The sequence below is a fragment of the Trichoderma gamsii genome (genome assembly GCF_001481775.2).
Source record: "Trichoderma gamsii strain T6085 chromosome Unknown Scaffold_9.2, whole genome shotgun sequence".
Lineage (NCBI taxonomy): Eukaryota > Fungi > Ascomycota > Sordariomycetes > Hypocreales > Hypocreaceae > Trichoderma > Trichoderma gamsii.
This window is the reverse complement of record NW_020171346.1, coordinates 818,143-844,252: the sequence shown is the minus strand read 5'-3', so window position 1 is coordinate 844,252 and position 26,110 is coordinate 818,143. Positions and strand designations below refer to the sequence as shown.

General features: G+C 48.6%; 8 protein-coding genes across 8 annotated transcripts; 5 read left to right on the top strand and 3 right to left on the bottom strand.

Moving 5' to 3' along the window:
• Window positions 1-338: 338 nt before the first annotated feature.
• Window positions 339-1,436, bottom strand: TGAM01_v203545 (NmrA family protein; the record flags this gene model as incomplete). Its single annotated transcript, XM_018808472.1, has 1 exon — window positions 339-1,436. One exon carries the CDS (start codon window positions 1,434-1,436, stop codon window positions 339-341), a length of 1,098 nt encoding a protein of 365 aa, XP_018658253.1.
• Window positions 1,437-6,437: 5,001 nt separating this feature from the next.
• On the bottom strand, window positions 6,438-7,412 carry TGAM01_v203544 (hypothetical protein; the record flags this gene model as incomplete). Its single annotated transcript, XM_018808471.1, has 1 exon — window positions 6,438-7,412. The coding sequence occupies one exon, from the start codon at window positions 7,410-7,412 to the stop codon at window positions 6,438-6,440; it is 975 nt and encodes a 324-aa protein (XP_018658252.1).
• A 2,096-nt stretch (window positions 7,413-9,508) lies between these two features.
• TGAM01_v203543 (hypothetical protein) lies at window positions 9,509-9,901 on the top strand (the record flags this gene model as incomplete). Its single annotated transcript, XM_018801131.1, has 1 exon — window positions 9,509-9,901. One exon carries the CDS (start codon window positions 9,509-9,511, stop codon window positions 9,899-9,901), a length of 393 nt encoding a protein of 130 aa, XP_018665402.1.
• A 1,498-nt stretch (window positions 9,902-11,399) lies between these two features.
• TGAM01_v203542 (hypothetical protein) lies at window positions 11,400-14,792 on the bottom strand (the record flags this gene model as incomplete). Its single annotated transcript, XM_018801132.1, has 3 exons — window positions 11,400-13,004; window positions 13,095-14,491; window positions 14,552-14,792. The coding sequence occupies 3 exons, from the start codon at window positions 14,790-14,792 to the stop codon at window positions 11,400-11,402; spliced, it is 3,243 nt and encodes a 1,080-aa protein (XP_018665403.1).
• A 1,341-nt stretch (window positions 14,793-16,133) lies between these two features.
• TGAM01_v203541 (hypothetical protein) lies at window positions 16,134-16,769 on the top strand (the record flags this gene model as incomplete). The annotated part of the gene is made up of 1 exon (XM_018801133.1): window positions 16,134-16,769. The coding sequence occupies one exon, from the start codon at window positions 16,134-16,136 to the stop codon at window positions 16,767-16,769; it is 636 nt and encodes a 211-aa protein (XP_018665404.1).
• A 1,646-nt stretch (window positions 16,770-18,415) lies between these two features.
• TGAM01_v203540 (hypothetical protein) lies at window positions 18,416-20,385 on the top strand (the record flags this gene model as incomplete). Its single annotated transcript, XM_024549225.1, has 3 exons — window positions 18,416-18,794; window positions 18,847-19,471; window positions 19,584-20,385. The coding sequence occupies 3 exons, from the start codon at window positions 18,416-18,418 to the stop codon at window positions 20,383-20,385; spliced, it is 1,806 nt and encodes a 601-aa protein (XP_024406063.1).
• Window positions 20,386-21,938: 1,553 nt separating this feature from the next.
• Window positions 21,939-22,580, top strand: TGAM01_v203539 (hypothetical protein; the record flags this gene model as incomplete). Its single annotated transcript, XM_018801136.1, has 1 exon — window positions 21,939-22,580. One exon carries the CDS (start codon window positions 21,939-21,941, stop codon window positions 22,578-22,580), a length of 642 nt encoding a protein of 213 aa, XP_018665407.1.
• Window positions 22,581-24,038: 1,458 nt separating this feature from the next.
• On the top strand, window positions 24,039-25,497 carry TGAM01_v203538 (hypothetical protein; the record flags this gene model as incomplete). The annotated part of the gene is made up of 3 exons (XM_018801137.1): window positions 24,039-24,234; window positions 24,290-24,387; window positions 24,439-25,497. The coding sequence occupies 3 exons, from the start codon at window positions 24,039-24,041 to the stop codon at window positions 25,495-25,497; spliced, it is 1,353 nt and encodes a 450-aa protein (XP_018665408.1).
• Window positions 25,498-26,110: the final 613 nt, after the last annotated feature.

Here is a 26,110-nt window from a genome sequence, read left to right as displayed (position 1 = left end):
GCAGTTACATGTCCTCATAAACAAGGGCCAAACCACCTTGACGACAGTTGTTCACTAACGTCAAAGACAGAACAATGACGACCCGCGGCAATTGGTCTTTCACAAAGGGCGCGCCTTTATTTCAGCCGCTCCCCGCCGTTCCATCACCACGTAGCTGGCCATGGAAAGCCCGACATTAGTGAGTCGGATCCCATGCATCCTGATGTTCGTGAATAGAGCTTTCATCATCGCTAATGCTTGCTTTTTGGGCCATTCAAGTTCAACATTTTCTAGTACTGCTACTATCTGCAAAGAAGAAAGCCTTCAGAAAGCTCAACAGCTCAACAAGAACACTCATATTACAGCCGACCCTTTCGCCCATCCTCGGCAATCTTCAAGACAGGCTTCAAACTGGTGGCTCGTTCCCACAGACTGGGCAATCCCTGCTCCTTGCTCTTTTGCTCTTCCCGCCGAAACCATTCCTCCACCGACTTGATTCGATTTGGGTGAATCTCATCCAACAGCGCAAAGTCTCTTTTGATCACTCCTTGGTTTTCCTTGTATGTGTATTTCCACATATTCCAGAATCCCGTGAAGTTGTCTCGCAAATTCATCGTCGCAGGGTCAGTAACATCTGCGTTGTACCCTGCCGCGGCTTTCTTTGCAGCACTCATAGGGCCCGTTTCCCAGTACTCTTCCAAGGAAACGTCCACATACTTGGCAGGATGACCAGTCACCTTCTCAAAGGCTTTGGCCATCTCGTGATAGTCAACAAGTTCAATGGCGACTTCCAGATCCAGCCCATTCGAGCGGTACTGGTGATCGAACAGCCATCGAACGTAGTGCTCGCAATCATCTAAATCCACATGTGCGACAGTCCCGGACCCCAATGGAACTTTCCAGGTGACGACTCCATCATCTCCAACGACGGGACTCATTGGCGTTTTTGCTCCTAAGGCCATCGTAATGTATGGGCCAGTTGTGAAGATGGCGGCGCCCATCCTCTTGGAAATCTCGGGATTCTTGTTCTGTTGCAAAATCCACTCGCCAACGCGTCCCTTTCCATCATAGTGACCCGTCCGGAACTTTGGGTCGAATCCGCTCTTCTTGTAGACATAGTCGAGGTTTCCATAGACAAAGAACCTGATGCCTTCTTCCAGCGCCAACTCGTACGACCTTATGGCCCAATACGTCTCAGTCTTCTCGCCGCTGTTGAAGCCGTCAATATTGATAAAGGCGTATTGTGCTCCGCGAAATCCTTTGCGAAGATCGCTCTCGCTTGCAAAGGTACCCTCGATGGCTTCAACGTTTCCCAAGGCGAGAAGCTGCTTTGATCTGGCTGACGTAGCGTCGCGAGTCAAAAAACGCACAGCATACGCTTTATCCTTAACAAGCCCGCGGATTATCGGGATGCCTTGGGCTCCTGTGCCACCAACGACGAAAACGAGGGGCGCCATTTGCTGCTGAAGGGGGAAGAAACCTATGGCCTTTGGGTAATAGATACAAGAAGAGTTAATCGCAATTGACTGTGTTTGTTGTTGTTCAATCTCCTCAGCTATCTCATCGAGGGGAAGCTAGATATTTATATTGACAGCTGCCCTCCGCCACCTCGATTTGTCTTCCATGCTCCACGTTTTGTTGCGAAACTAGGCACCGAGCGACATCATATTACTGATCATAGATTCTGTTCAACGACGCCCTGTCGCCTCAGCTACAACTCTTAGATCAATGGGCTCATAGTCTGAACTTATCCACAGCCGGTGGGATGGCTGTTCTACCGAATTTCCGGAGGACCATCTGGCGAGCAGATCAGTAATCAGAAAACTTACACATTGTGATTACTGATCGCTGTCAGTAGCTGGCTTGCAATTCACACTGGCTCAACTCTGGTTTATAAAGCAATGTTTTATTAGTTAGTTGTAAAAGAACGGACAATGCAACATAAACTTTCGGCCATGCTGATGTAATTACCCCGACAATCCGCTTCCTCGATTACATTTACCTGTGCCATAATCGAAGATCATCTATCTGTTTCTTAGACTGGGTATTTCTGCAAAGCACATTGTATTACGGCGTTTGCCCAACCGAACGGCCAAATAAGCTAATGTAGATTTGGGTGATATAACCCGTTAGTGGCTTCGTATACTGCCACCAGCGATGAGATTAACTAGGAACATAACTGCTGGTCAAGTCCGAAGCGTGCCTCAATTGTGGCTAGCATACTGTTCAGGACTTCGCGCGCCTGTACTACTGGCAGCGACGACGGAGCAGATATCAACGAGTCTCGGCCAATTGAGAGGATTTAACCTCAGTTAGATGTGGCCAGATAAGCGTTTGCGGCCAGATAAGAAAGAGGTCCTATTGTAGTGGAAAATGCGCAGAGTCCATGATATTCTTGCGCCTCTTTGCAGGAGCTCAAAAGGGCTCATGGTGGGTCCGTTGGAAACCAGAAGCCTCGGCGGCCGATATCGAAACAAGCCGGAACAAGGGCGCATGGCGCGAGTGACTTCTGTCCACGGGGTCATTTGGAGGGTTGCAAGTACCCCGCGGGCGTTGAACTGAACTCATGGTCGCCTAAAGTGGCACTTGAACTTGAGATGGGCCAACAACACGCCCTTGATCTATTGTCTCTCTCCTCTTTGTTCATTTTCTTTACTTGCCTGGATTTTCGTTCTCTTCCGTCAAGATTACACTTCTTCATTCTCAAGTGGCTATTGTAACTTGCTATTTTCTCGACCTAAACTGAGTTCCAGCAAACACTGTGCATTCTTAGTTCTTTCCACTTTAATTCTTCCTGGAATACATGTATTCTTATTAGTACAACTTTCTTTCGTATTTACTACCTACCCTAGAACGGCTCAAGTCTCCAAAACACAATACCTTCAATTCCCAAAAGCACGGAGCAGCGGAAGGGTGGCGTTGAGATTTCTCGGCTCTCCGACTGAGCAATTCGGAATCGTAGTGACTGGGTGGCAATCAAGTTCTACCTAGGGGAACGCAACCTCTATGACGCCTGGCACTACCGACCTTCATTACCTTTAAGAAGAACCATAGACAAATATCTGCAAGAAGAATTGTCAACCAACGATTTTGGTGAAACTGTGTCTGCGAAATAACGGGACGCAAGAAGACGATGTAGGGCGATATGTTATAGTAGATGGATCGAGAATTCCTTGTTTTGCTCTAGTTGTACTCTCTGATTGTCGCTGTGCTGTTACCATTTATTCTTTAGAGATATTAAACGACAGGGGCCACAAGTCGCGTGCCTACAAGTACTAGCAGAAGTAGAAACGGGGCTAAGTTTGACTTGCTCTCCTCCTATATAGCGTTTACCCGTACTTGGAGGGCTTCAAACGAGCGACCACTCTTTGGACGAGATATTGGGGAGAGTAGAAGATTATGTAACACCAAGGACAACTGGGCCTGATTCAAGCGTCTTTGGATGTGGGAAGTGCAGAGGCGAAACAAGAAACTCAAGGTCATTACACGAGGCAGCTAAGGTAGAATGCAAAATTAGGCGCCGCGACGTATTGGCCATTTTATACTAGTCTCTGTGGTCTGAAGTATCAGATACGCCAACAGGTCAACAAAGGGTTCGTATGGCTTCTGTCTCAAAAACGTCAAGTGCATGATTAATTGATACGAAGAGAATGCGAGAAAGTACACAAGGATGAGCTCGAAAGGACGAGTGGCAAGGTGAAGAGTGGTCACGGCTGTGAGGTCCTGGGTGGTGCAAGTCGAGAGGCTTGCCAAGTTCTTTGGCAAATTGTTCAAATCGCGAAAACCGCCAGCAAAAGACTGGTAAACGACCGATTCTGCATTGGTCCGGCGGTTGTAATCTTCAGGCTCCAACTCATTGCGCGCATCATGAAGAACATTAAATGGGCCGAAGAGAATGTAAAAGTGCCTCGGGGCTCTTCAAAACAGGGATAGGTTTTTCGGGAACGATGGGCGAGTAGTAATTTGTCAAATGCTGAGTCTATGCATGAGCTAAAAATTTGTAAGTACTTTGTCTCCAAGAGCATGAGAGGGAGTTGCCGAAAGAGATTGGGAGGCCTTTGACGAAAAAGATGGGCAGAAAAGCAACGCGATGTCGGGCGATATGTGCTGCGAGGGGGACTTATATCGATAGGCTGACGAGGACAAACAAAACAGAGCCTCTGAGATATGCGGCAAAGCAACGTGATTTTCGGCAAAATACGTGCTGCGGGAAATGATAAATCGACAGACTATCGGTCGAGACAAAAGAAAGTCTCTGAGAATCGAATTTCTATGTTAGAGCTTGGATCTCCGATATCGTAACCTCTGCCTAACAAAACCATCTTGTGAGTTAAGAACTGGACGCATGCTTGGCGGCCTATAAGGAGAAGTTCGAACTAGAATTATCCATGTGCGATTCGTGTCTTACTATTCGATGCTTTAGGAGTACGGAGGAGCTTCAGGAGCACAGGTCTGTTATTCGGTCGGGTATCTCTATTTCGCACAGAACTGAAATGGGCAGCTGTTTTGGGTCGTAAGGAGGAGGAAAGTCATGGAGCTTGAAGCGTAGAGGCGCGCGACGACGTGAGAAACTGTAAAACAGGCAGATTAGCAGGGAGCATGCTGAAGAAAATCGTCGTTGCCAACAAAAGAAGACAGATAGCCCTACCCATTTTCTAGAAGAGCAGTCCCGACTCTAGGATCACCGGCACAGGCTTCTCAAAGCCAAGAAGAACAGCCGAAGAACGTTCTGTTTGCCAGAATGGCTTTGGACGAGTTTCCGCCCATGAATGAAGATTTAAGAGCTCACGAAGATGCCCCAGCGCGGATTGCTACACAGGGTGAATGGGGGCATATGCATAGAAATGTGCGAATGGAAAATGTTGAATATGTGCGATCAGTTGCATTTGGTGCTTGACACGCGAGGCAAAGTGTCTTCCAGCTGCCAAAGATGCGCCAGAATGGTGTCGCGTCGACGCGTGGCCTTATCGCTCGCCTCCAATTCACTTGCTTTTATCCGTCGCGTTTTACAAAGACCCGTTATCGATCCGGCTCTAGGAGGCACGAATGCAAAGAGAATTCAGTGATGTACGCCACTTTGAATTCATGCTAGTGAATGCGGCCACGGGGCATATCACAGGATTCCTAAACCAAATGCGCTGAAAGATTACATATGACACAAAAGAATTTTACCCTTCACTTCCATTTTGCCGCCTTTCAGACAAGGCATCTGTTACTCTAGCAAATCTTTTTCGTCCTTGTATCCGTTGCTTCGCTTCTGAGGAAAGCCTCGTCCTTCTGGTCCCTATAGGATCTGTGTAACCCCATCGAGCTCATGCGTGGGATGTGCTGCCGTGACGGGCCCATCAACTTCTTCTTCGCTGCCAGGGCAAGCCCCAGCCAAGCAATGAAAAGAAAACATTAGGGTTCCAAAGATTATGACATTCCCAGTAAAGGGGAAGAGGTCTGAGGGTGAGGTTGAGGGCCTTCCTAGCCCACTCTTGCGAGTTAGACCACCCCTTGCCTTTGCCCTCCTCCAAGGGACCGCCCGAAAAGGCCCGCGGCAAAAAGCCGCTTTCCTCTTCCTCAGAAGACAAAGACAAGTGGCACCCTCTTTATGAGGAAGAAGAGGGAAGAAACAGGAAAGAAAAAGCGGCGGGAGAGGAAATATATAGCAGTAGAATGCAGGTGGGGCTGGAAGCATTGAAGTGGGCCTTGCAATCGAGATTCAGGTACGATCGATTGCGGGCCGAACCAGTTGCCGATCCAGCTGTGAGCCAGATCATGGGCCTTGATTTTTCCGAACGAACAGATAAGAAAAGAAGGCAAGGGAAGGGAAATGATAAAGTCGGCGGGCATAAGTTGATGCGGCTGCGTGAATCATGTCAACTGTACGGGCTTTCAAGAAATTGTTTGAGATGCCTCAGCTTTAGCTTTTGGAGTGACAATAACCACAGCAGAGGACTGCATCTTTTCACTTGTGAATGCTATGACGTGGAGTACGGCACGGCAAGAGGAAGCCACTTCAAATGCATGATAGAGAATGCAATCCTAGCGTAGTTCACAAAGTTTCCAAGCTACTACAGGTAGTTGTCTTGCCATTTGTATCTTGTTCACGAACTATGATTACCTTCCTAACTCCACCCTGCCGCCTTTCAGGAGAGGCATGAGTTCCTCTGGCGATATAAAACCTCTCGAGGGAGAGTTGAGAACCAAGTACGTGCATGATCATGACTAAATGAAGAAGAAAAGAGAAAGAAAGCAGCGCGTCAGGCATGTGTTTTCCTCTTGATGAAAAATAGTGCCTACCAAGAGGCCATAGTCCACAGGGTAAGAAGACAAAAAGCTGAAAAGAAAAGAAAAGAAATCATGAGCATCTCTGACGTCCCATTTTCCGATAGACTCCTCATATGCACTTCTCCCCATAGTTTTCCATCACGTGAGCGATATCCCAAGCCGAGACACGGAGTTTCGATTCTTTATTCATTGTGGCGATTGGCGTGGGCGTTCAAGAGTGTCTTCAGCTTTGGGGCCAATTGTCGTGAACGAAGTAGCTCTCGCAGGTCTTCAGTGTGTTTCTGCACTAGTATAGTCACGCATCTAGGGATCTCCGGAGCCACCATGCAGAAGTGTATCTTGTCAATGAAGTGGATGAAGGTGTGTGCGTTTTCGGCATCTCGTAGCGACGAGACTCCTTCGAGAGCCCTTTTCTGGACTAGGGACCGTACATCCGTCATGTTTGAGAATAAGGTCTCATGTTCCATCTCTCCGCAGAGTCTGTGTAGTGCCGACAAGAGCTTGTAGAAAACCGTTTGGAAGGGCAAATCCTCTAATGGTGCCGATCCTGGCCTTGTATCCGAGTCACAATGCAAGAGAGATTCCTCGAATGTCTCGAAATCAGCCTCTTCGATTTTGCCCGCTTCTTCCACTATCGCTTCCAACCCTGGAATTTTCATGCGTCCTCTTTTTGCGACCGAGTTCCACACAGGATGAGCAGTGTATGGTCTGGCTTCCATTACCTCATAAACTCGGCATTCCAAGGCCCATTCCTCGTCGTCTTTTGTGCTTCTAGGCCAGAGTTCTTCGATGCTGCTGGCCGAGCTTGTATTGGTGCCGGTGAATGCATAGCGATCAGTCAATCCCGAGTCAGAAATATAAAGATCGCGGGGATAAGACATATGAGTGAACGGATAGGAGGGTACTCGGAAGCCTATCCAGCGCCCATTACGTCCAGGACGTATAGTTGTATCGGGAGGCACCGTCAAAAGTCCTTCATCGATTAGACGTTTCATGGCCAAATAATCGGCCACTACAGAGGGGTCCTTGAGGCTTGCCGTGGGAAATGGATGTTCTTGTCCCGCTCTCCGCAGTAGGAACTCTTGTACGAAAGCGAGAACGCGCTCTTGAGACGTGGTAAGTGGTGCGCTGGCAGACTCTTCGAGATCGTCGCCCATCTTGATTGTTTGCGTGCGAGCTATCGACTGATGAGCATTGATTGATACGACAAGCTCATGTGGGGAAGTAGAGATTACCTGGCGGGCAAGCCAAAAGGAGATTGAGTCTGATGCAGCAAAGGAAGCGGAATGATTCGGGTCGGATTTGTCCGGAGAATTGACACGACAATGAAGGAAAAAGAGCTGCAGGAGAGAGGAGAGAAAGGAAACAAAAGAAAACAAAAGAAAACAAAAGAAAACAAAAGAAAACAAAAGAAAACAAAAGAAAACAAAAGAAAACAAAAGAAAACAAAAGAAAACAAAAGAAAACAAAAGAAAACAAAAGAAAACAAAAGAAAACAAAAGAAAACAAAAGAAAACAAAAGAAAACAAAAGAAAACAAAAGAAAAAAGAAGAAGAAAAAGGACAAAGAAATTCCACACAAGATGCCAGCTGCCGTGAGTGATGCCAGCTGCGTGAATGGTATCAACTGTATGGGCTCTAGTAAAGCAGAAATTCTCAGAGTCTGGTCGAAGCTCCACCATTACAGATTGCTATTAAATTTCTTTAAGAACTTTCGTTTTTTGATGAAACAATACTCTCGGCAGTGGACTGCATCTCCTCTCCTTGGGATAATATGATGCGGAGAACAGCAAGACAAGGGAAATGAGGGTGAGTATCGATACTGGTTGATTTGTTGGTAATGAGGCTGTATCTGACAAACAATATGACGATGGAGCAGATGCAGAGCGACTCCGACAAAATCCCGAATATACTCCTCGCCCTGAACCCGCGGTGGCAGGCGCACACAATGAAGGGCCGATATATATGTATGCCAAACCAGTTGTTGTCAGACCAGTCAGGAGTGATATCATGAGGCCAGAGGCAATGCTGCAAGTCAACTTTCAATTTCAACGCAACCAATTCAAGATGGAACCAGGAGGCTCAGCAACAGGCATGCGAACTATTCCGCATTACTCATTCCTGCAGCCGGCCAACTTGATTGCTATTAAGAAGCTAGTGGATGGGCATATATTCTCAACAGTTTATCGAGGAGCTTCAGAAGGACTCCAAGGGGTGCGCAACAGCTTTGGATTGACTGTTGAAAATCCTTGGAAAGGCAACCCTGTGGCACCTGTTACAAGATAGAGGACACTCACCGCCAGCGAGTTTACTGCGGTAAGCTTGAATATCAGGTTTCAGATACCCAGTCCCATTCATCAAAGCCATGACCTTCCCCAAAGATCTCACTAGGCGGCTGGAACAATTTGCCCTCAAATGCGACAAGGATCTTTTAAACACTGGATACTTTATATCTTGCTCTGTTCGCATGGTATAATATTGTTGCCGGCCACCAATTGAACCCTGAAGAATTTATGGAGGAGGGTCGTAACGCAGTGGACAATGTTAAGATCTATCAGCCAACATTAGCTGAATGCCTTGTGTACTATCCACACTGGCTGCGATTCGCAGAGGTTACAGGCTTGGCGGAGTTTATACACTTCTTCCGATATGTGGATTGCACTGTTTCTGGTGACAAAAGACATAACGACATGGTAGTGCCAGACGACCCTGAACTGCATCCCAATGTGATCAAAGCACTTGTGCTCTTGTGCTGGAGATTGGGACGAAAGTGCCAAGCTTCTCTCCCTTCCAGAGACTCCCTGTGCTGCCTCACATGATGAGGGATTCTCTTATGCCGCGAATGATCAACATGGAGCCATATTTGCTCCCTTCCGATGGTGACTTGGTCATGACAGGTCTACCACCTGTGCACCTCGTGGGTACTCCAAAGTACACCCACTTGTCCAGAGACGAAGGCTGCAGGACCATTTAACTATGTGTCCCAAAAATTCTCGCCGATCATTAATTTTATGGTCCTACTTCTCCCCTCGAAGCTGAATAGACATTGATATGCAATCTCATGGATGGTGTGGACTGTGCAGGTAGAGACCACCCAATTGAGATTACTAGAGGTATACCACCCAATTGAGATTACTAGAGGTATCTTGAAAACTGGTCGTATCTGGACAATGGATCTCAAAGAAGTCGCCATGCGCAATGAGCCACCTGGCTCTCGAGGCCCCCCATGGCAAATGCCGGACTCGCAGTAAAACATGTTGGATACTATGGGCCCAGAGCAGAAATGCATATATCTACACCATGCGCGACACCATATTCGAGAGACCGTGCAAAGTTTATCGGTACATCTGCCCCCTGGCAAAGGTCTCCATGTCAACCGCCAGGGATTTGTCACCTCAATAGACATTGACACTCTCCCAGCCGAGGCACTGCGGCTGCGGCTGCCGCTGCCCGAAGCAATGTTTGCCGAAGAAGACAGAGAGCAACGCGTGAAGGAGAAGCAGAGAGCTACTGACGAAGAACAGCGTCTCTGGGGCCTCTTGGACAATATCAAGAACTGCGCAGAGGTAGACTGGTTAATGGCCCTGTCCATGGCAGAAATTATCTCTATTGTGCAAGGCGTGGCAGGACTAAGAGGCCCAACATGACAGTCTAGAGACTATTCGCGGGGTGTATCCTTAACTATCAGATAGGTAGATTAGCGCTACATATCTAGTACTATATCTACTATATCTACTATATCTACTATATCTACTATATCTACTATATCTACTATATCTACTATATCTACTATATCTACTATATCTACTATATCTACTATATCTACTATATCTACTATACTTACTATACTTACTGCTGGTGCGTGAATAATCCACCTGGGTTGTTGGATACATGCACATAGCTTTTCCCTTCTTGATATTGCAGTCCCCTTCGTTGAAAGCCGTCACCTGTTTCTGGTGCATCGCAAGACAGGCCACTACATTCTCCCAACCGGGAGTTCACTTTTTGAAGGATATCTTGTTGAATCAACTCAAAAGCCTTAATGTCCGATATTGATCTACTTCTCCCAGTAATCGCTTGTATGTACAAGCTGATTTGGGCTAACCCTGGCAAGTTCCGCTAAACTTCGATAAACGAAGAGGAATGCACATGGGAAATCCACCAGGAGTACTGGCTCAGCGCACAATCAGTGGTTTATTCTGCAAAGAATAGACGTTCTCACTGGGAGCTTAATGCCCTTGATGCTGATTGAAACGTGTCTTGGCGCTTGGCGGGCTGTCGTCGTTGCCTTCCATGTCGCTGCCGACCGTCCTCTTCGGTCTCTTGTCTAGCATTTGGCTTGTTCTTCCCAACTCTGAGTATATGGCAGCCCGATAGCCTGTATCATAGACAGAAGAAACAGACTTTATCATCCCACTTCGCATGTCCCTGCGTCTGATGTCGTAGAGATTACGCATTGGATCTGCTTTCTTTCCTGTGATTACCGCATGAGCCGTGTACGTGACTTTCTCTTGGATATGTGTATCAACAAAATCGCAAGCCTCATGATGCAAGTTGGATCCAAGCACCTAGTACTACCTCACATAATGAAGGACTCCAGTATGCCTCGAATGATCAACATGGAACCAAGCGACAGCTTCTTTGAACTCCCTTCGTCGCTGGTGAGGTCACAGGCTCCGGAGAAGATTATGTATTGGTTGTTTTACTTGTTTGGGGGGGCGGCATGCCTGTCCGTTTCAAAGTCATCATCATCGTCTCTGTCGTCTCTCCAGCTTTCTCTAGACGCCAATGTGCTCATGACGGTCCTGTTTCAAGTTGCACCTTGAGAAAGGACCAAGACTGCGCCTTATTCTGTATATTCTGTATATTTGCAAGGCTCTCGCGGACCGCTCATCCCATGGTTCGATATCCTCTATTAATTGACGAACAATCTATTTGAAGAGGAGGACCGTCCAATCGAGATTACCAATGACATCTTGAAAGTGACCGTGTGTGGAAACTGGACCTGGCTGACATAGACTCACGGTATGAATCAGTAGGACCAGTAAACAACGCGAATTAGTACTTGTTACATGTAATACAAAAAACTACATAAGGTAGACCTATACAATGACTACAACTGCGTGTCCAATCCCAAAATCTCTCCTACCAGCCCCTGCACGGCAATGTCACCACGCGACCTTGATCATGCAATTTTCGTAGCACGTGGTAGAGCATGCCTTTTCGCATAAACTGCTTGTTTCCATCCTCGTTCACTCTCACCAAGCTCTTGCCCTTGCCCTTGCCCATGTCTTTCATCGGTCCCAAGACGTTGATGTCCCCGAAGATGAGGAGACCGCTTCTTTGACGACTGAGCATCACATTGAGCCGTCGCTTATCCGTCGTGAAACCTGGGCCGACAGTCTGCGTGGTGCCCATGATGACCACGATGATGTCGGCTTCACGACCCTGGAAAGAGTCGACAGTGGCGGCTGGCGCCATGGCGGAAAGTGCCGGGTACGCCTTGCGACGAAGCTCAACATATTTGACATTAGCCGTGTAAGGGCTGATGATGGCGATGTTGGAGGCGCGGATTCGTTTTGCCGAATTCGTGACCAAGTCGCTGAGAAACTCCAGAGCGTGCTCTACCTGGTCTGGGTTCCTCTTTGACTTGCTCACATCATCTACAACGCAGGTCGAGCCTGGACAATGGAAAAAACAAGCGCTAAGGGTGTCGGAAGGCGACCGGTACAATTCCGGAAATCTCGTCAAGAGATACTCTTCCAGGGCCTGACCAACAGGATGGTTCCCAAGCACGCTCCCAGCGCCGTAGCTAAAAGGAAGGTCTCTGTAGACATGCTGGTGGCAAATGTCGAAGAGACCCCTGGCCATTCGTAGCTGGACTCGTAGACGGAAGGTAGGCCAGCCGGACCCTCTGAAGAACTCAAGCGCAGAGATTCTTGCATCCCCGCCGAACCGGTTGAGATGGTTTTCATCGTCATCCGTCTCATTCTCTCGAGTCATTTTTGCCGGAGCAAACTGCCTATCGTCACCGCCCATGGCGCATGGCAAAAGCGTGTTGCCCCATACACAGTAGAGGTCTGGGCGGCTGATATTGCCTGCCTCGTCTACGGCGATGCCATTGGCCTTTTCTTTCCAGGCCTTGAAGTCACCCTGGCATGATAGCGACGGCGTCGTGCACAAGATGTCAACTGCCTGCAAGAGAGTATAGAACATGCTCTCGATCTCCTCTCTGTCCGCCATTGGGCCGCTTTGGTACTCTTCCCAGGTCATGTCTCCTCTGGCCACTTTACGAAGGCGCTCGCAGTCTGGCATCGAGTAAAGTATGCGCTGCAATTCGTGGATGCTCGAGTGGTCGTCATCATGGAGCTTGCGGACAGCTTCGGACCCTAGGGCCATGAGAAGCCAGAAAGAGGGAGAGAGATGCAGCTTCCAATGAGATTCACTGATCCAATCGTTGGGCGCCGCCTTGTCACCAAGCTTTGGATCTCGCAAGAGGTTGATGAATGCTTGATATTCATCCTCGGGCTTATACCCGCGCATGATGAAGGTGCGCCGGTCTCTCGTCTTGTCTCTCCATTCCTTGCCCTGGTTCAGACGCATGACAACAATCTCCGTTGTAACGTGTAGCCGCTCGGCAAAGTTGTCGGTCGCAACGTTGGTTGGTGCTGCGGCAAAGATCTTGCGGAGATTTGCTGCCATGGAGAGCGTTATGGTGGATAAAAGGCTCGTTTTGCCGAAACCAGGTGGCTAAATGATTCTAACCGTTAGCAAATGATGTTCAAGAGCAGATGTAGCAGACGTTGAATAATGTTAGAAATAAGAAGGGAGATCACTTACCGCTGCTACAAGAACGAGGCCGAGATGGCTCTTGACCAAATAGTTGTAGAGGCGCAGACGGTCATCGAGCAAGACATCTGCCAGCAGGGCATCGATATGCCTCTGGGGAAGATCGATGAGATTGACGGCAGGAAGGCTCCGGCGAGGCGTCGACTCTGCCTGGAATCCGCCATTGTCGGCGTTGTCGGTCAGACGTGCCTTTGCCATGGCATCGGCGAGTCGTTCGACCTCTTCATCATCCAGCCTTTGGACGAGGACGTTCCAGAAGCCATTGCCGTGCACAAGGGCGCGATGAAGCGCCATCTTGAGCTGGAGGTCCTCAGAAACTGGCGGCGAAGCCACTTCACCGTCCACTTCTTCAGGCGCATTAAACGGCTTTGCCTCGGAGTTAAACCAATTGACTGCCTTGACCTTACGGATCTGGTCCCTGAACAAGTCGTCATCGAATTGCAGAGAGACGCAGGTCCAGCTGTCCTTGTCCCGTCGAAGCGCACTGTCAGCACTCCTGCGATCTCTGAAAGCCTTGACAACGAAGTCGGGGCGGTGGTCGATATCTGCCGAGCTGGGTCTCTGGACCTGAAGAACAAAGTCTCCATTGTGCACTGAATGCCTGGCCATATCGAAACCCTCGGCAATGCGTGCGCTCCATTCCGCGGGAGTCTGGTCACCTTCATGATCGAAAAGCCGAAGCTTCAGGTGCCCTGAGCTGACAAGACGGGACCAAGGCTGACGATATTGCTCAATGAACTGTGTCCCAAGAGAAACAATAGCAAAGAGCTCTCTGCAATCTTGCGGGTCTGCATCACCGGGGGCAATGAAGTAGGCTCGCAGAAACTCTTGGCGGATTTCCTTGGACGCTTGGTGAACCCACATGACGTCCTGTATCTCAGACTGTGTGAGCGCAGCAAGATGCTCATTTTCATTGTCAAAGCTCCAAGCAGGCACAAATTGGGGACCCTTGTTCCATTTGATGAGCTCATCGTATCGCTCATAAGACCAGGAGTGCTCTTCGCCATACGGGTAACGGAACGGTGGCGGTAGATCTTGGAGCCAATGAGCGTCTACCGCATTGGATGAGGCAGCGACAACAAACGAGAATTCACGCTGTTGAAGAATATCCACCAGGGTCCTACCAGCGCACATTGGCTCATTGTCGTTGATGACTGCCTCGATCTCCGTGCCTGGGTGCGAAAACGGCATTCCGAACCTTTTGATAGTACTGTAGGTACCCGGCTTCAGGTAAACGTTGAGTCGGCACAACTTGTCGGAGTCGGGGATGGCGGCAAGCAGCGATGGAGGGAGGTCCTCGGTGAAGGAATAGGCGTTGCTGGGAAATAGAACTTGAATATCGTACGTCTCAGCTGGGGCAACGTGGAGTCGGCCGCTATGTCTGGAAACTGCGAGTCCAAATAGTTAGCTCGTATATAGGGACCCTCAAGCGTATGTAAATGACTTACGTGTATGGCACATGCCAAAGCCATCTTCCTCAAGATTGGGTCCCAAGGGAACACTCAAACTGAATCCAAACCAAGCAGTCTTGTGAGTCTCATTGTGGACATGGATAGTAATGTCGAAAGGAGTCTCAAAGCCTAGCCCTTTGCCGCCGAAGATTACTGTGTCGTCGAGCAAAAGAGCACTTGACTTCCAGTAATGAGGTTTAGGGACTGGGGTTCTTTCAGGTGCCGTTGGTTGAGACATTCTGCAAGAAAGAAAGTTTCCTTCTCCGGAGAGAAAAGAAAAAAAAAAAGAGTTTCCTCCTCCGAAGAGAAAGGAAGACAGCTCGAGGCACGAAAACCCAAAGGCAGAAACTGCCGGCGCAAAAACTTGCTACTTCAATGAAGTCGAAGAGAAGAGCGGCGTATCTACAGATGTAGTCCACTCAAGGGGAGATGAGCACACCAAACGAGAGGGGCGAAGACAATATCGAAAGAGGCAGCGTCGAACGCGGGGCGGAGAGAGATGATTGAAAAGGTATCGAAGTTACGTTTCCCACTCTAAAGAGAGATGGGAAAGTAGCACGAGGCACAAGACAAAACACGCGGGCGAGAACTTTCAGGTTGTCACAAGGGACAACGGCGATGCAGACTCAAGGTGCAAAACTTGAGAAGAACTGTGATGACATTGTTATTAGCTGAAGCTCGTCGACAGTCGTGAATAGCAACCAGAGAGATATAGGCCTACCAGAGAGCCGGAGGCGAGAGCAGAGCGGGAGGCAGAAGACGAGAGCTGAGTTCACGAGCTGAATTCACGAGCTGAATTCACCATGGAGAAGAAAGAGCAAAAAACAAGAAAAGAAAGAAGAGAAGGGAAGAGAAAAAAGGGAACTGAGAGGGGGCCGGCAGCCCTGGGTTGTGCGTTTGTTGATTTCTTGCAACAGCTGCCAACTGGCTGCCAACTGCAAGCTGCCAGTTGCCGGCTATGAATTCGTCCACTTACGATTCACTTTCCAATCAATATTAATGGTGGGGGCTTTGAGCTGCCAATAGCCGAACTGTTTGCATGCGCTCTTCAAGCTGGTATCTGATAATTGCACGTCAAATATAGGAGGTAACCTCTACATGATTGGACTTACAACTCTTACCGCCAACAAGCGAAAATCACAGACCAAGGAGAATTTCTACACGTCATTCTCGGTAAAGATGGCCGCCTACGACGATGCTGAAAGCGAAGAGGCAAAGAGAAACGCACTTTCGGACATAGGACATGCAACTACAAAGACACTATAGGTTGGCTGTTCTATGTATATGCTGGGCCCAGTATTTGTGAGGACCCCTCGGCCGCGCACGAAAGATGATACGAGGAAGAATGTAAGGCGTTATAACTTTCAAGGATGCGAGTTCAAGAGGTCTAAGATCTGAGCCCAGCCAATGTCCAGGCGTCGTCAGATTCTGGCATGTCGTTGATGCAGCTGATGCACTTCTTCATGAACTCGTTAAATCGACCCGTGTGTTGGCTTTCCTCCTAAGGTTGCCTTCCTTCGGCGAGTTCGGATTTCACGACGATGTGTTTGAATCTGAGATACGTGATTCTAAGCGCAGAATGAGCGATGTCGGCCCAAGGGAGACTATTCGCCTGTCACCAGAGGGAATGTGGATTGAAGATGGATCAATCCCCCGTCCATTTGACTATGATGTTTATCCCCCGGAGCCGTATATTCCGGGCTCAGATGTTATTCGCCATGGATCTGTGCAGTCCCGTGATTCATTGGAAGAGGAGAATGTCGGCTCAGACGACAGCTTGGGAAACAGCGCGGAAGAAGAAGAAGTCGCGCTCCTACAAGATGCGACTAATGAATCGTTAACAAAGAGGCCGCACACTGCCCATCCTGTCTGGAACACTGTGGCAGATAAAATGGCGAAAGCAACGAGAGTGTCAATGAACACGGACGAGCTGGGTGCAATGTTGGAAGAAGCAGGAGGAGTAGAAAAGGCTGATTTGAAGATATTTGAGGATTCCCTCTTGTACTGCGAGATGGCCACAAGACCAAGACGGATGGCAGACGCGCATCTTCGGAGAGCCATGCGACTGCTAATTTCTACATTACACAGGCTTTGCGGAGTGACTGAAGATGAAGCGCTTTTCTCTGAAGAACGAGATGCAGACGAGAAAGCGACACAACTCCGGAAGGACGCGTTGAGAGCAGTCGCGTCACTAAGAGATCCCGACCACGCCTAGACAGTTACTCAGTTTGTTAATATGATTTCATTTTGCATGATGAATCCCAGTATTCCTGCCTTTGTGTGCTCGCTGGTGCAAGAGCATGCTCAGCAGCTTCAATCAATATTGCCACCGCGCCAATTGGCCCAGAATCTGGAGCAACACCTGGACTTGCGCAGCGACGAACTCTATGAGTGACTTTTCTATCCCAGACACCTAAAAAAAGGCAATCTTATTTTCCCCCCTGATACTGGAAACCTTGACTGGAGATTCGCGACAAAGCCAGATATTCATTATATCTCTCTCGCCTGGAGAGATGCAAAGTGATTGAAAAGGACAATGTTTTTGTGTTGATTGCGATGTGGGCGCTGGGGAGACCTTTCCTTTGATCTGGCTCTTTTTGATCCCCTATTTGGGTTTTGCGGTGCTGTGCTCTTATAATCAGTGTTGTGTTGCCCTATTGAGCAGGGACAGTTCTTCGCGACGAGGCGGTCATTCAACTGACGCCGAGTTTTCATGTTTGTTATTGTACAGATACATGTAATCTATAATGCACGCGGCGTTTATTACTTTGGTTTTGGCGCAACTTATCGTCTTTTCTGGAGATGTGAATGACGACGGGCGCACCAAGTCGCGTGCTGCAGGCGCTAGCAGCAGTAACTGTAGCAGCAGTAACTACCGTACCTTACCTGTTGATAGCAGCAGTAGCAGCAGTAGCAGCAGTAGCAGCAGTAGCAGCAGTAGCAGCAGTAGCAGCAGTAGCAGCAGTAGCAGCAGTAGCAGTAGCAGCAGTAGCAGTAGTAGTTGAGCAGTAGTAGCTGTAGTAGCCCCTATAACTGTAGGTAGCTATAGCGGCTGTAGCTCCCGTCAATAGCAGTAGTAGCGGCTGTAAGAAAAAAACAATGGATGCATGTGGTGTGGGAACATGACGACTGGGCAAAGAGGAAGGAGCGACATGGCACCGCCCAAAGAAAATCAAAATCTTGACCATGGAAAGCATAATCTTGTCACATTTTTCTAGCCATTGTCGTGTGATATTTCAGCTTCTTCCACCAGTTCTTACCGCAACTGAAGCCGTCTGCTGTGATCTTTTTGGCACCATTGTTGTGCCTTTGCCTTGTGTCGCCTCTGCTCTTGCCGCTGTGCTGCGCCGTTTCGACCTTTGTCTTTGGATTCTCACCTATCTCGCGATAGTGGGTATCACTTCTGGCAACCTCCTCGTTTATCATAGACAAAAAGACTTGGTCTGGAGCAAGATCGTGATCCTAGTCATTGTCGTGAGATTTTCAAGCTTCATTCATCCAATTGGAGCTTTTTGCGTCGTCTGTACCTCTCTCTAGCACCATTTTCGTGCCTTTGTCCCTGTCGTCTTTTCCCTCGCCGTCGTGCTGCGCGTCGCGACGTTTGTCTTCGGATACTCACCCATCTCTCTTTAGAGTGGGTTTTGTTTTCGGTATTCTACACCAGCATTTCGGACAACCCAGTTACATTTCGACAGTTTTACGCATCTCTCTTTAAAGTGTGTATCACTTACGGCGACCTGCCACGACCCTCACAGACAATACGACTCAGTTTAGTACACCATCTCACTCTCTTGTAAGTCTCACGTCCAAAGTTGTACATCCTGAAGTACAGTGTACTAACAATGTCCAGCATATCACGCAATGGCTCCCAACGTTTACAATGCATGCGCCAGGCGCGTGACGGAACACTACCTCGCCTGCAAGTCCATCACAGACGACATCCAGGCCATCCGTCAACAAATTTCAGGTAGTAGCGGCCCTGAGAAGCAAGACCTCGAAACAATGCTCGGAATTCGGATCCAGGACAAAGCGGATGAAGCTCGTGCCGGCATCGACGCGCAGATCGAACTCCTCAACCTGGTAAAGGATTCCGACTGGATCACCGTCCCCGTCACCATCCTAACGGAGCTCAATCGGACCTTTTCCGGAAACGCTCTCGACCAATTGCGAGTACAGTTCGAGGTTGACCGCGACGCTGCCATTTCTGGCGATGGTCGATTGGGTGGCTCCAACCCAAATGGTATGTCATCTTTCCACATCTCATGTTCCTTTCATTTGCTAATAATTTGTAGCTTTGAGACTACCCTCTCGGCAGACAAGGAGACAGACTCGTTTGGCAGTGAGACGGCTACTTGCTGAGGTCTCGGCAAACATTGTGCCCTTCGACCCGACAGTAGACTATGTGCTCGACATCCCGGCACCGAAAAGGCCTCGCCTCAAGACTCCTGAAGAATTGCCCCCCCTCACCCCAGCAACTCTTCCCGCCAATGCTTTTTCCCTCCCTGAGCAGATCCCGCCGCCATCAAATGGCCCCAGGCGTTCATCCCGTGTCTCCGCTGCCCCAAAAGTCAACTACTTCAATGACTTTGCCGATATTGGTGGAGAGTCTGAGCCCAGTCCTGATGATGTCGAGCCAGAAGACTCATCCGACGACGACATAATGTCCATTGTTGACGTTGATGAGATGTTCGATGACTTGGAAGAGGTCGACGTGAAAGACGGTCCATCTAGAGCCACAAAAATCCCCTCGGACAGTGACAAGTACGAAGCTTTCACTGATGAGAATGGGCGTATTCGGATCGGACCTCAACCAATGGCACCATCGGTACACATCAACTGCAGCAAAGTGAGGCGCCGACAGCAGCAAATTGACAGGCACTTGCGACTATACAGGAGTCGACTTCTCGTGGGCCCTGGGTATGAATTGCATAACATGCCGTCAAAGTGGTTCAAAAACAGAAATACGCCATTTTATCTCGTGCTTGTTACTGCTTTGATAAGGCTCCATGATATAGACATGCTCTTTTAGAACGCAACAGGAGATTTTACTACCACTGCTACCTCTGCTACCACTGCTACCTCTGCTACCTCTGCTACCTCTGCTACCTCTGCTACCTCTGCTACCTCTGCTACCTCTGCTACCTACATCAGGCCGCAGAGAATTGGAATACCTTCTAACTTGGGCCACCAACAAAACCATGTACAACTATTCGTCAATGGACTGGAACCCGCTTCGAAAGCTTATCAGCAAGGTCCCTATCTCGCATTCTTACTGGGACGTTGATCCCACTCTTGGAGACAAGTTGTGGATGGGCGAATGGGACCGAACCATCACGCCTGTTGCGCCACCATCGCCATCCTTCAAGATGTTGCTGGTCCCCATCGACCCCTGGCTCTTTGGCACGCAAGACCACCTGGTATTCAAATGCCTAGACTGTCCAGAAAGCTTTAAAACCGCCGGACTTCTCCTTAAACACTGCCGACAGGAGCACGACAACGAGGCAATCGACGATACTGAGAGCCAAGGCCCAGATGACTTCACAGAGGATTTCTGGAAGTTAGCGTGCAATGGGTGTGGGAAAACTTTTCCAATTTATACGAGCTTGCAACACAATATCTCGTCTGCGGTATGTACCGACACGTCAACACATAAGTGCCCTGAGTGTGGCAAGATCTTCGATGTATCGACTAACCCCAGACACCATATGCTCACCTACACCGATGAGCGACCTTTTGAATGTCATATTTGTGGTGCAGGCTTCAAAGACAAGACGGTGTTGAAAAGGCACCTGGTAACGCATTCCGATAACAAGTCAGGAAATGAAATTTAGAGAGCAATGGCTTCAAGGCATTTGTGTAGTCAGATTAAAGAGTGGGAATAAAGAGTAAGGATCTATATAGACTGCATAGCTGGGTAGTAGCGACTTCGTATATATTTAATGAAATGGATATCGATGCAGCACAATTCGTAGTACGAGACTTAAGCAGTAAGGATATAAGAACAGAAACTGTAGCACTAGGTATAGACAAGTAAAGGAACATTAAGACATCCCGCCTGGTAGAGTATAATTAAATAATTTAAACTGCCCTATAAGTAAAGTACTTGGCCAGATATGATGGAAACTAAAACAAATAGTAGAAGTTGATTGTTTGAATTGCTAGTTTGTCCTAGAAGTGAGTAAATAAACCCTCTAGCTGGATGGTGATGATATTGCGCATCCATGTTCTGGGAATCCACGTTCTGGGAATCCACGTTCTGGCTATATCTCATAGTTTAGCGGTAGCATGACTCGACAAGCACGACCAGCAGCAACAAACAGCTTCCGCGAAGACAATTGCATCCACGTCGGCTTCCCACCATGTCATTGACATTGGCACAGAAAGAATGCAGAGGTGCTAAGAGAAGTGCGGAAGGAAGCCATCGAGCCTCTATTTGCGAGCAGACTGGCGGCGGTGAATTTGCTACATTAACAGGTCTGCGCTGAAATCTAACGAGAAAGAGGAACTTGATGAGAATCAACACCCGCCCAGGTAGGCTAGGTGAGGTATAACGAAGGACGGTGGGCCAACTCTCTGGTGGTGTCATAAGCAGAGCAGAGACAACACAAGACAAAGGCACAATGATCGCCAGAAAGATTAAAGAGGCAGCTCTCCAGGATCAAGGGCTTCAATTGCTGGACGAATTTGCAAAGGAAGCCGGAAGATCTCACGACAGTGACTAAAACACCCAACAGCAATTGGAAACCCAAATACCAATGGAATCTACAACTTTCTTCATCCTTCTGGCTCCTGCTAGCTTTACGCTGCGCTACGGCTGTCTGCGAAATCCATAAAGTGGCACCTATTGGCCTTAATGATATTCAAAAAAAGCTTGATGGGTTGGCAGATTACAGCCGTCTTCGCGATATGGCAATAGGAGCTATATCTTGGCAAGAATACGAGAGTGGCCCCATGGTTAAGCAAGCAGACGTTGAAAAATTGTTTATCGCCTGCTCCAATCAGCTGACATATTGTGCACAACGACGGCGATGTCATGCCAGAGACCCTACAGACCTTGGAAGGAAGAGCTGGCCCAGGGCGTTGCAATAGATGAGGCGGGCAATATTAGCCGCGCTGATTTGTACGCTGTGTGGGGTAACACACTTTTGCCAATGGCCATGGCTGGTGATGACAAGCAGCTCCCCCCTCCCGTTATGAGCTATAATGAGAGGGATGATGACGGCAATTACTACAATCGTTTTTGGTAATGACGGCAGGGTCTCAGCGATGGAATTTCTCAGAGGCTCTGGCTGGCCGATCTATCGCCCGCGGACCCAGTTCCGAATAGCCGTGGGACTCTTCAATACCTGCCACAGTAAGGTGTACGCAGATGCCCCATTTCAATATGGTAGAGGTAGCGCCCCTTGTCAACCATCCTGTCGGCCGGGCTCTAGAACAGTATCTCCTCGACACGTATAAAGACGATGGTTTACGCCGATGGCCTATCGGGTCCATTACAGAGGTGTTTTTCCATTGTCTGGGCATAATTTCCTTTGTGGACGATGTGACTAAATCGAAAAGAAACCCAGGTCAGGTTGATGCAGCTTTGGACTTTCTACTCGAGCTGGTCAAACTTCCTGCCATCTCTGCCTCCCAACTGGCCATTATCTGCTCCTACAAGGCAAATGTGAGCCTTGTTGAACGGCGCCGCGAGCGACTCAGATACGCCGCTCTTGCCGAGATGCCACCGGCCGCGACCGTTGACTCTTTCCAGGGCCGCGAAGCGGACATTATTGTGGCCATCATGGGTACCACCGAAGCGGTTGGCCCAGGATTTACTACAGACGAGCACAGATTAAATGTTCTGCTCAGTCGCCAGAAGAGCGGCCTTTTGATTCTCGGCGACATCAATGTCCTGGGTGATAACAAAACTTTCATTCATCCAGAAACAATCACCCGTCCAAGTACCATTATTGGTCTCCTCCAGCGCTGGTACATCTCACAATCAGTGCATGAAGTTCAATGGCCAGAATATCAAGAGCTTTAGCCTTGCATGTTCCGGACGAAAAAACGGCCGATGCGACAAGTAAGTGAACTGTCTCCACCACCGCAAAACATGAATACAAAAATAAATCCTAGCGCCCGATTCTCTTCAAGCAGTATTCGAAAAAGTCGCATGTTATTGGGTAGCATGATTCACTCGAGCAGCAAACGACTCGACTCCAAGCGCGAGCGCCCCCCATAGACCCCGGCCCCCAACTCCGACTCCGACTCCGAAGCCGACGCGAGAAGACGGCAAGAGGTCGAGACGCACGTATTATATGCAGGGAAATTGAGGCGAAATAGGGCTCATCTTCAAAAATAAAAACTAAAGAGGAAAGGGACAGAGAGGCTTATCGGCTTGGGCTCAGGCTTGGAGTTGGTGTCGCTTGTTCAAGCCAGTTGTTGCCAGCCATCATTTATTCACTTACGATCCGATTCTTGCTCAATCTACAACAAACTCAAAAACTCCAAGTAGTAGAAGTTCTTCAAGTGTTTATATAGCATCTGAGAGAATATCAGCAATTCCCTTGTCCGCATAGAGAGTGTGCCCTAAATGCGCTTCCGCGCCGAATACGCTCCCGCTCCGAATACGCTTCCGATTCCTTGGCGGAAGCCGAACAAATCATCGCCGGGCCGAAATGAATGGCACAATGGGTGCAGAAAGCAAAGAATGATTACTATAGAAGGTGGGATAGATAGAATAATTGGGCGAATTACGCCCTTGCATTCCCCTTTGCGGTGCAAAATGCGCACAAGACCAGGACGACCAATTGGTGAGATGTATCGGAAAGCTTATGCGAGCTGCTGCCCGCATTCCCAGTCTCTACAGGATCAACAAACAGTTGTAACTGAGCAATACAACCTAGCGACATGTAGAATGTGCCATGCAAACACGTTGACGCAACGATGTCCTGCCCGCCATTTCTCTGGCCGTTGGTGAATCAAGATACATGTCTCTGGCTAGATGCCGCCACAACGCAGCTCAGCCAAGAAACAGGTTCAAGAGCAGCAAATTGTTCTTTAACCACATCCAAGGAGAGAGAAAGCAGTTGTGAATATGCTCTTAAGCGTGCATCAATCCAATGAGACGAAGAGTAACGCGGCACCAATTGGCGTCGTTGCCGCCGATTTCACGTAGCTACACTCAAGAAATACCAGCCTCTCCAGACTACGCGAAGAACATCACGACCTACACCCGATAACCCCTATTTCCTACTTCTGTCAAGAATCGTGAAATGTCACCGGCTCGGGCCGAGCAAATATCCCCGCTCCCGATACCGGTTGAAGCCGAAACTTTACTCCGTTAGTATCTAAGTCAGCTTATCGGCTACCAAGAAGACAAATTCTTCCTCTTTGTTATCCTTTCTTGTTTTCAAATCTCAACGAAATTGTCGATTTTATAGCTGTGTCTTATTACTTACAAGGTAGTTCCTACGAGCTTGTTATCAATCCCTCTTATCCCATGGCCCAAGGCTCAGTCGAGCTCCGCCATGTGAGTGCGGATACATTGAATCACGATGAACAGGAGTTGGACGTACTTGGTGCTAGTTCTGAACCTCAAGGCTCCAGTGCCGAATTCTCCCTGCCACCTGTCGATACTGGAGCGGCGGCGTGGCTATTCTTAGCCGCTTGCTGGGGTGTTGAAGCCCTAACCTTTGGTGAGATCTTGCACAATGAGAAATGTGTTTTCAAGGCTTATTGAAGAGAAAACAGGCTTTGGCTTCTCCTTTGGCGTGTTTCAAGATTACTATAGCTCGCATGCCCCATTCGATGGCTCCGGTGGCATCGCTGCCATCGGCACTACTACAACGGTGTGTGAAAGCCCTGTTACTACTGTTATTGCATGGTCTGACTGGATCTAGGGAATCATGTACATTGGAACACCGTTTGTTGTTGCGTTATGCCGCCTGTATCCTCGCCAAGCCCGGTGGTTCACTCCTGTAGGCCTCGTTATCGCTTCTTTAGCTTTGGCATTGAGCTCATTCTGCACCACCGTGCCTCAGCTGATTGTAACCCAAGGAATCTTGTACGGGGTCGGCAGTTGTTTTGCTTACTGCCCTTGCACCCTATACATTGACGAGTGGTTTGTTCGGCGAAAAGGGCTTGCTTACGGTATAGTTTGGAGCGCCGCAGGCGCTGGAGGCGTGATTCTACCTTTGGTACTCCAGGCTCTCCTCGATAGTCTGGGCTTCCAGAATGCTGTGAGAGTTGCCGCTGGCATTCTCTTTGTCTTTTCGTTCCCTTTGACGATATTGATCAAGCCCAGACTGCCATACTCGCCTGTTACTCATAGCAGGCCGCTCAACTTGCGATTCGTTGCATCGAAAATCTTCATCTTGTACCAATTGGCAAATGTCATCCAGGCGACGGGCTATTTCCTCCCAGCTATTTACTTACCGACATATGCCCGCACGACGTTTGGAGCTTCACCTTTCCTGGCGGCGTTGACAATCATCCTATTCAATCTGGCCATTGCCATTGGTCTTATAGTCATGGGTTTACTAAGCGACAAGCTTGCAGTCACAACGTGCATGGCCATCTCAGCAGTAGGGGCAGCTATATCTGTCTTGGTAATATGGGGACTCACGGTATCTTTACCTGTGCTATACCTGTTTTGCGTCTTCTACGGCCTCTTTTCTGGCGGGTGGGCGTCGATCTGGCCGGGAATCATGAGAGAGGTTTCTCAAAGAGGCGAAAATGACAGATATGGGTATGCTGATCCTATCATGATACATGGCTGCCTCTGTGTGGCTCGCGGCGTTGGAAACGTTATTTCTGGCCCGCTCAGCGACTCTCTTACTGCGAGTATGCCCTGGCAAGGAAAAGCTATAGGAGGGTATGGGAGCGGATATGGTATTTTGATCCTATATACTGGTATCACAGGGCTTTTGAGTGGGATGAACATCATTTGGAAACGGTAATAAATTATATACTAGATAATCATTATAAAGCACTCGGATTTCTCTTTCATCGCCTGCTACAATGAAAGCTGGGATGAGTATCGCAATGTCAGCAATATATGAGGGCCACGAGCACTGACTTTGCACTATTTTACGAGCAAGTCAATTACCAATAGCTGCTATATGTACACCAGCTATGACCTACCGCCGGACCTCCATGATACTCCGACTTCATGTACTTCTGTTGGGTTGACTGTCCTAGACTTGACCAATGCCAATAGCTCAACCTTGCTTCCATCACACAACGAGAGGACAGGTCAAAAACATCTTCTAAATTCATTATTACACTAAGTGTCACTAATTAAGGAGTATAGACCGGGGAGAGGCCATTGTGAGGTGCACCCTATAGTTAATTTGACTTTGCACCTAGTTGTTGGCATGAAGAGGTGAATCGAGATACTTAATGGGGACACACGGATGGTGACATGGCGATCACTAATAACGGTGGAGCATTTCATACCCGAGATGGTAACGAGCGCGGGCTTTTTAGTAAAAATCCCGATGTGGTGTAGATGGATAGATTTGACTAGATCATATACGGTAACAGTCCAGGCTATGCACATTGACAATCTGC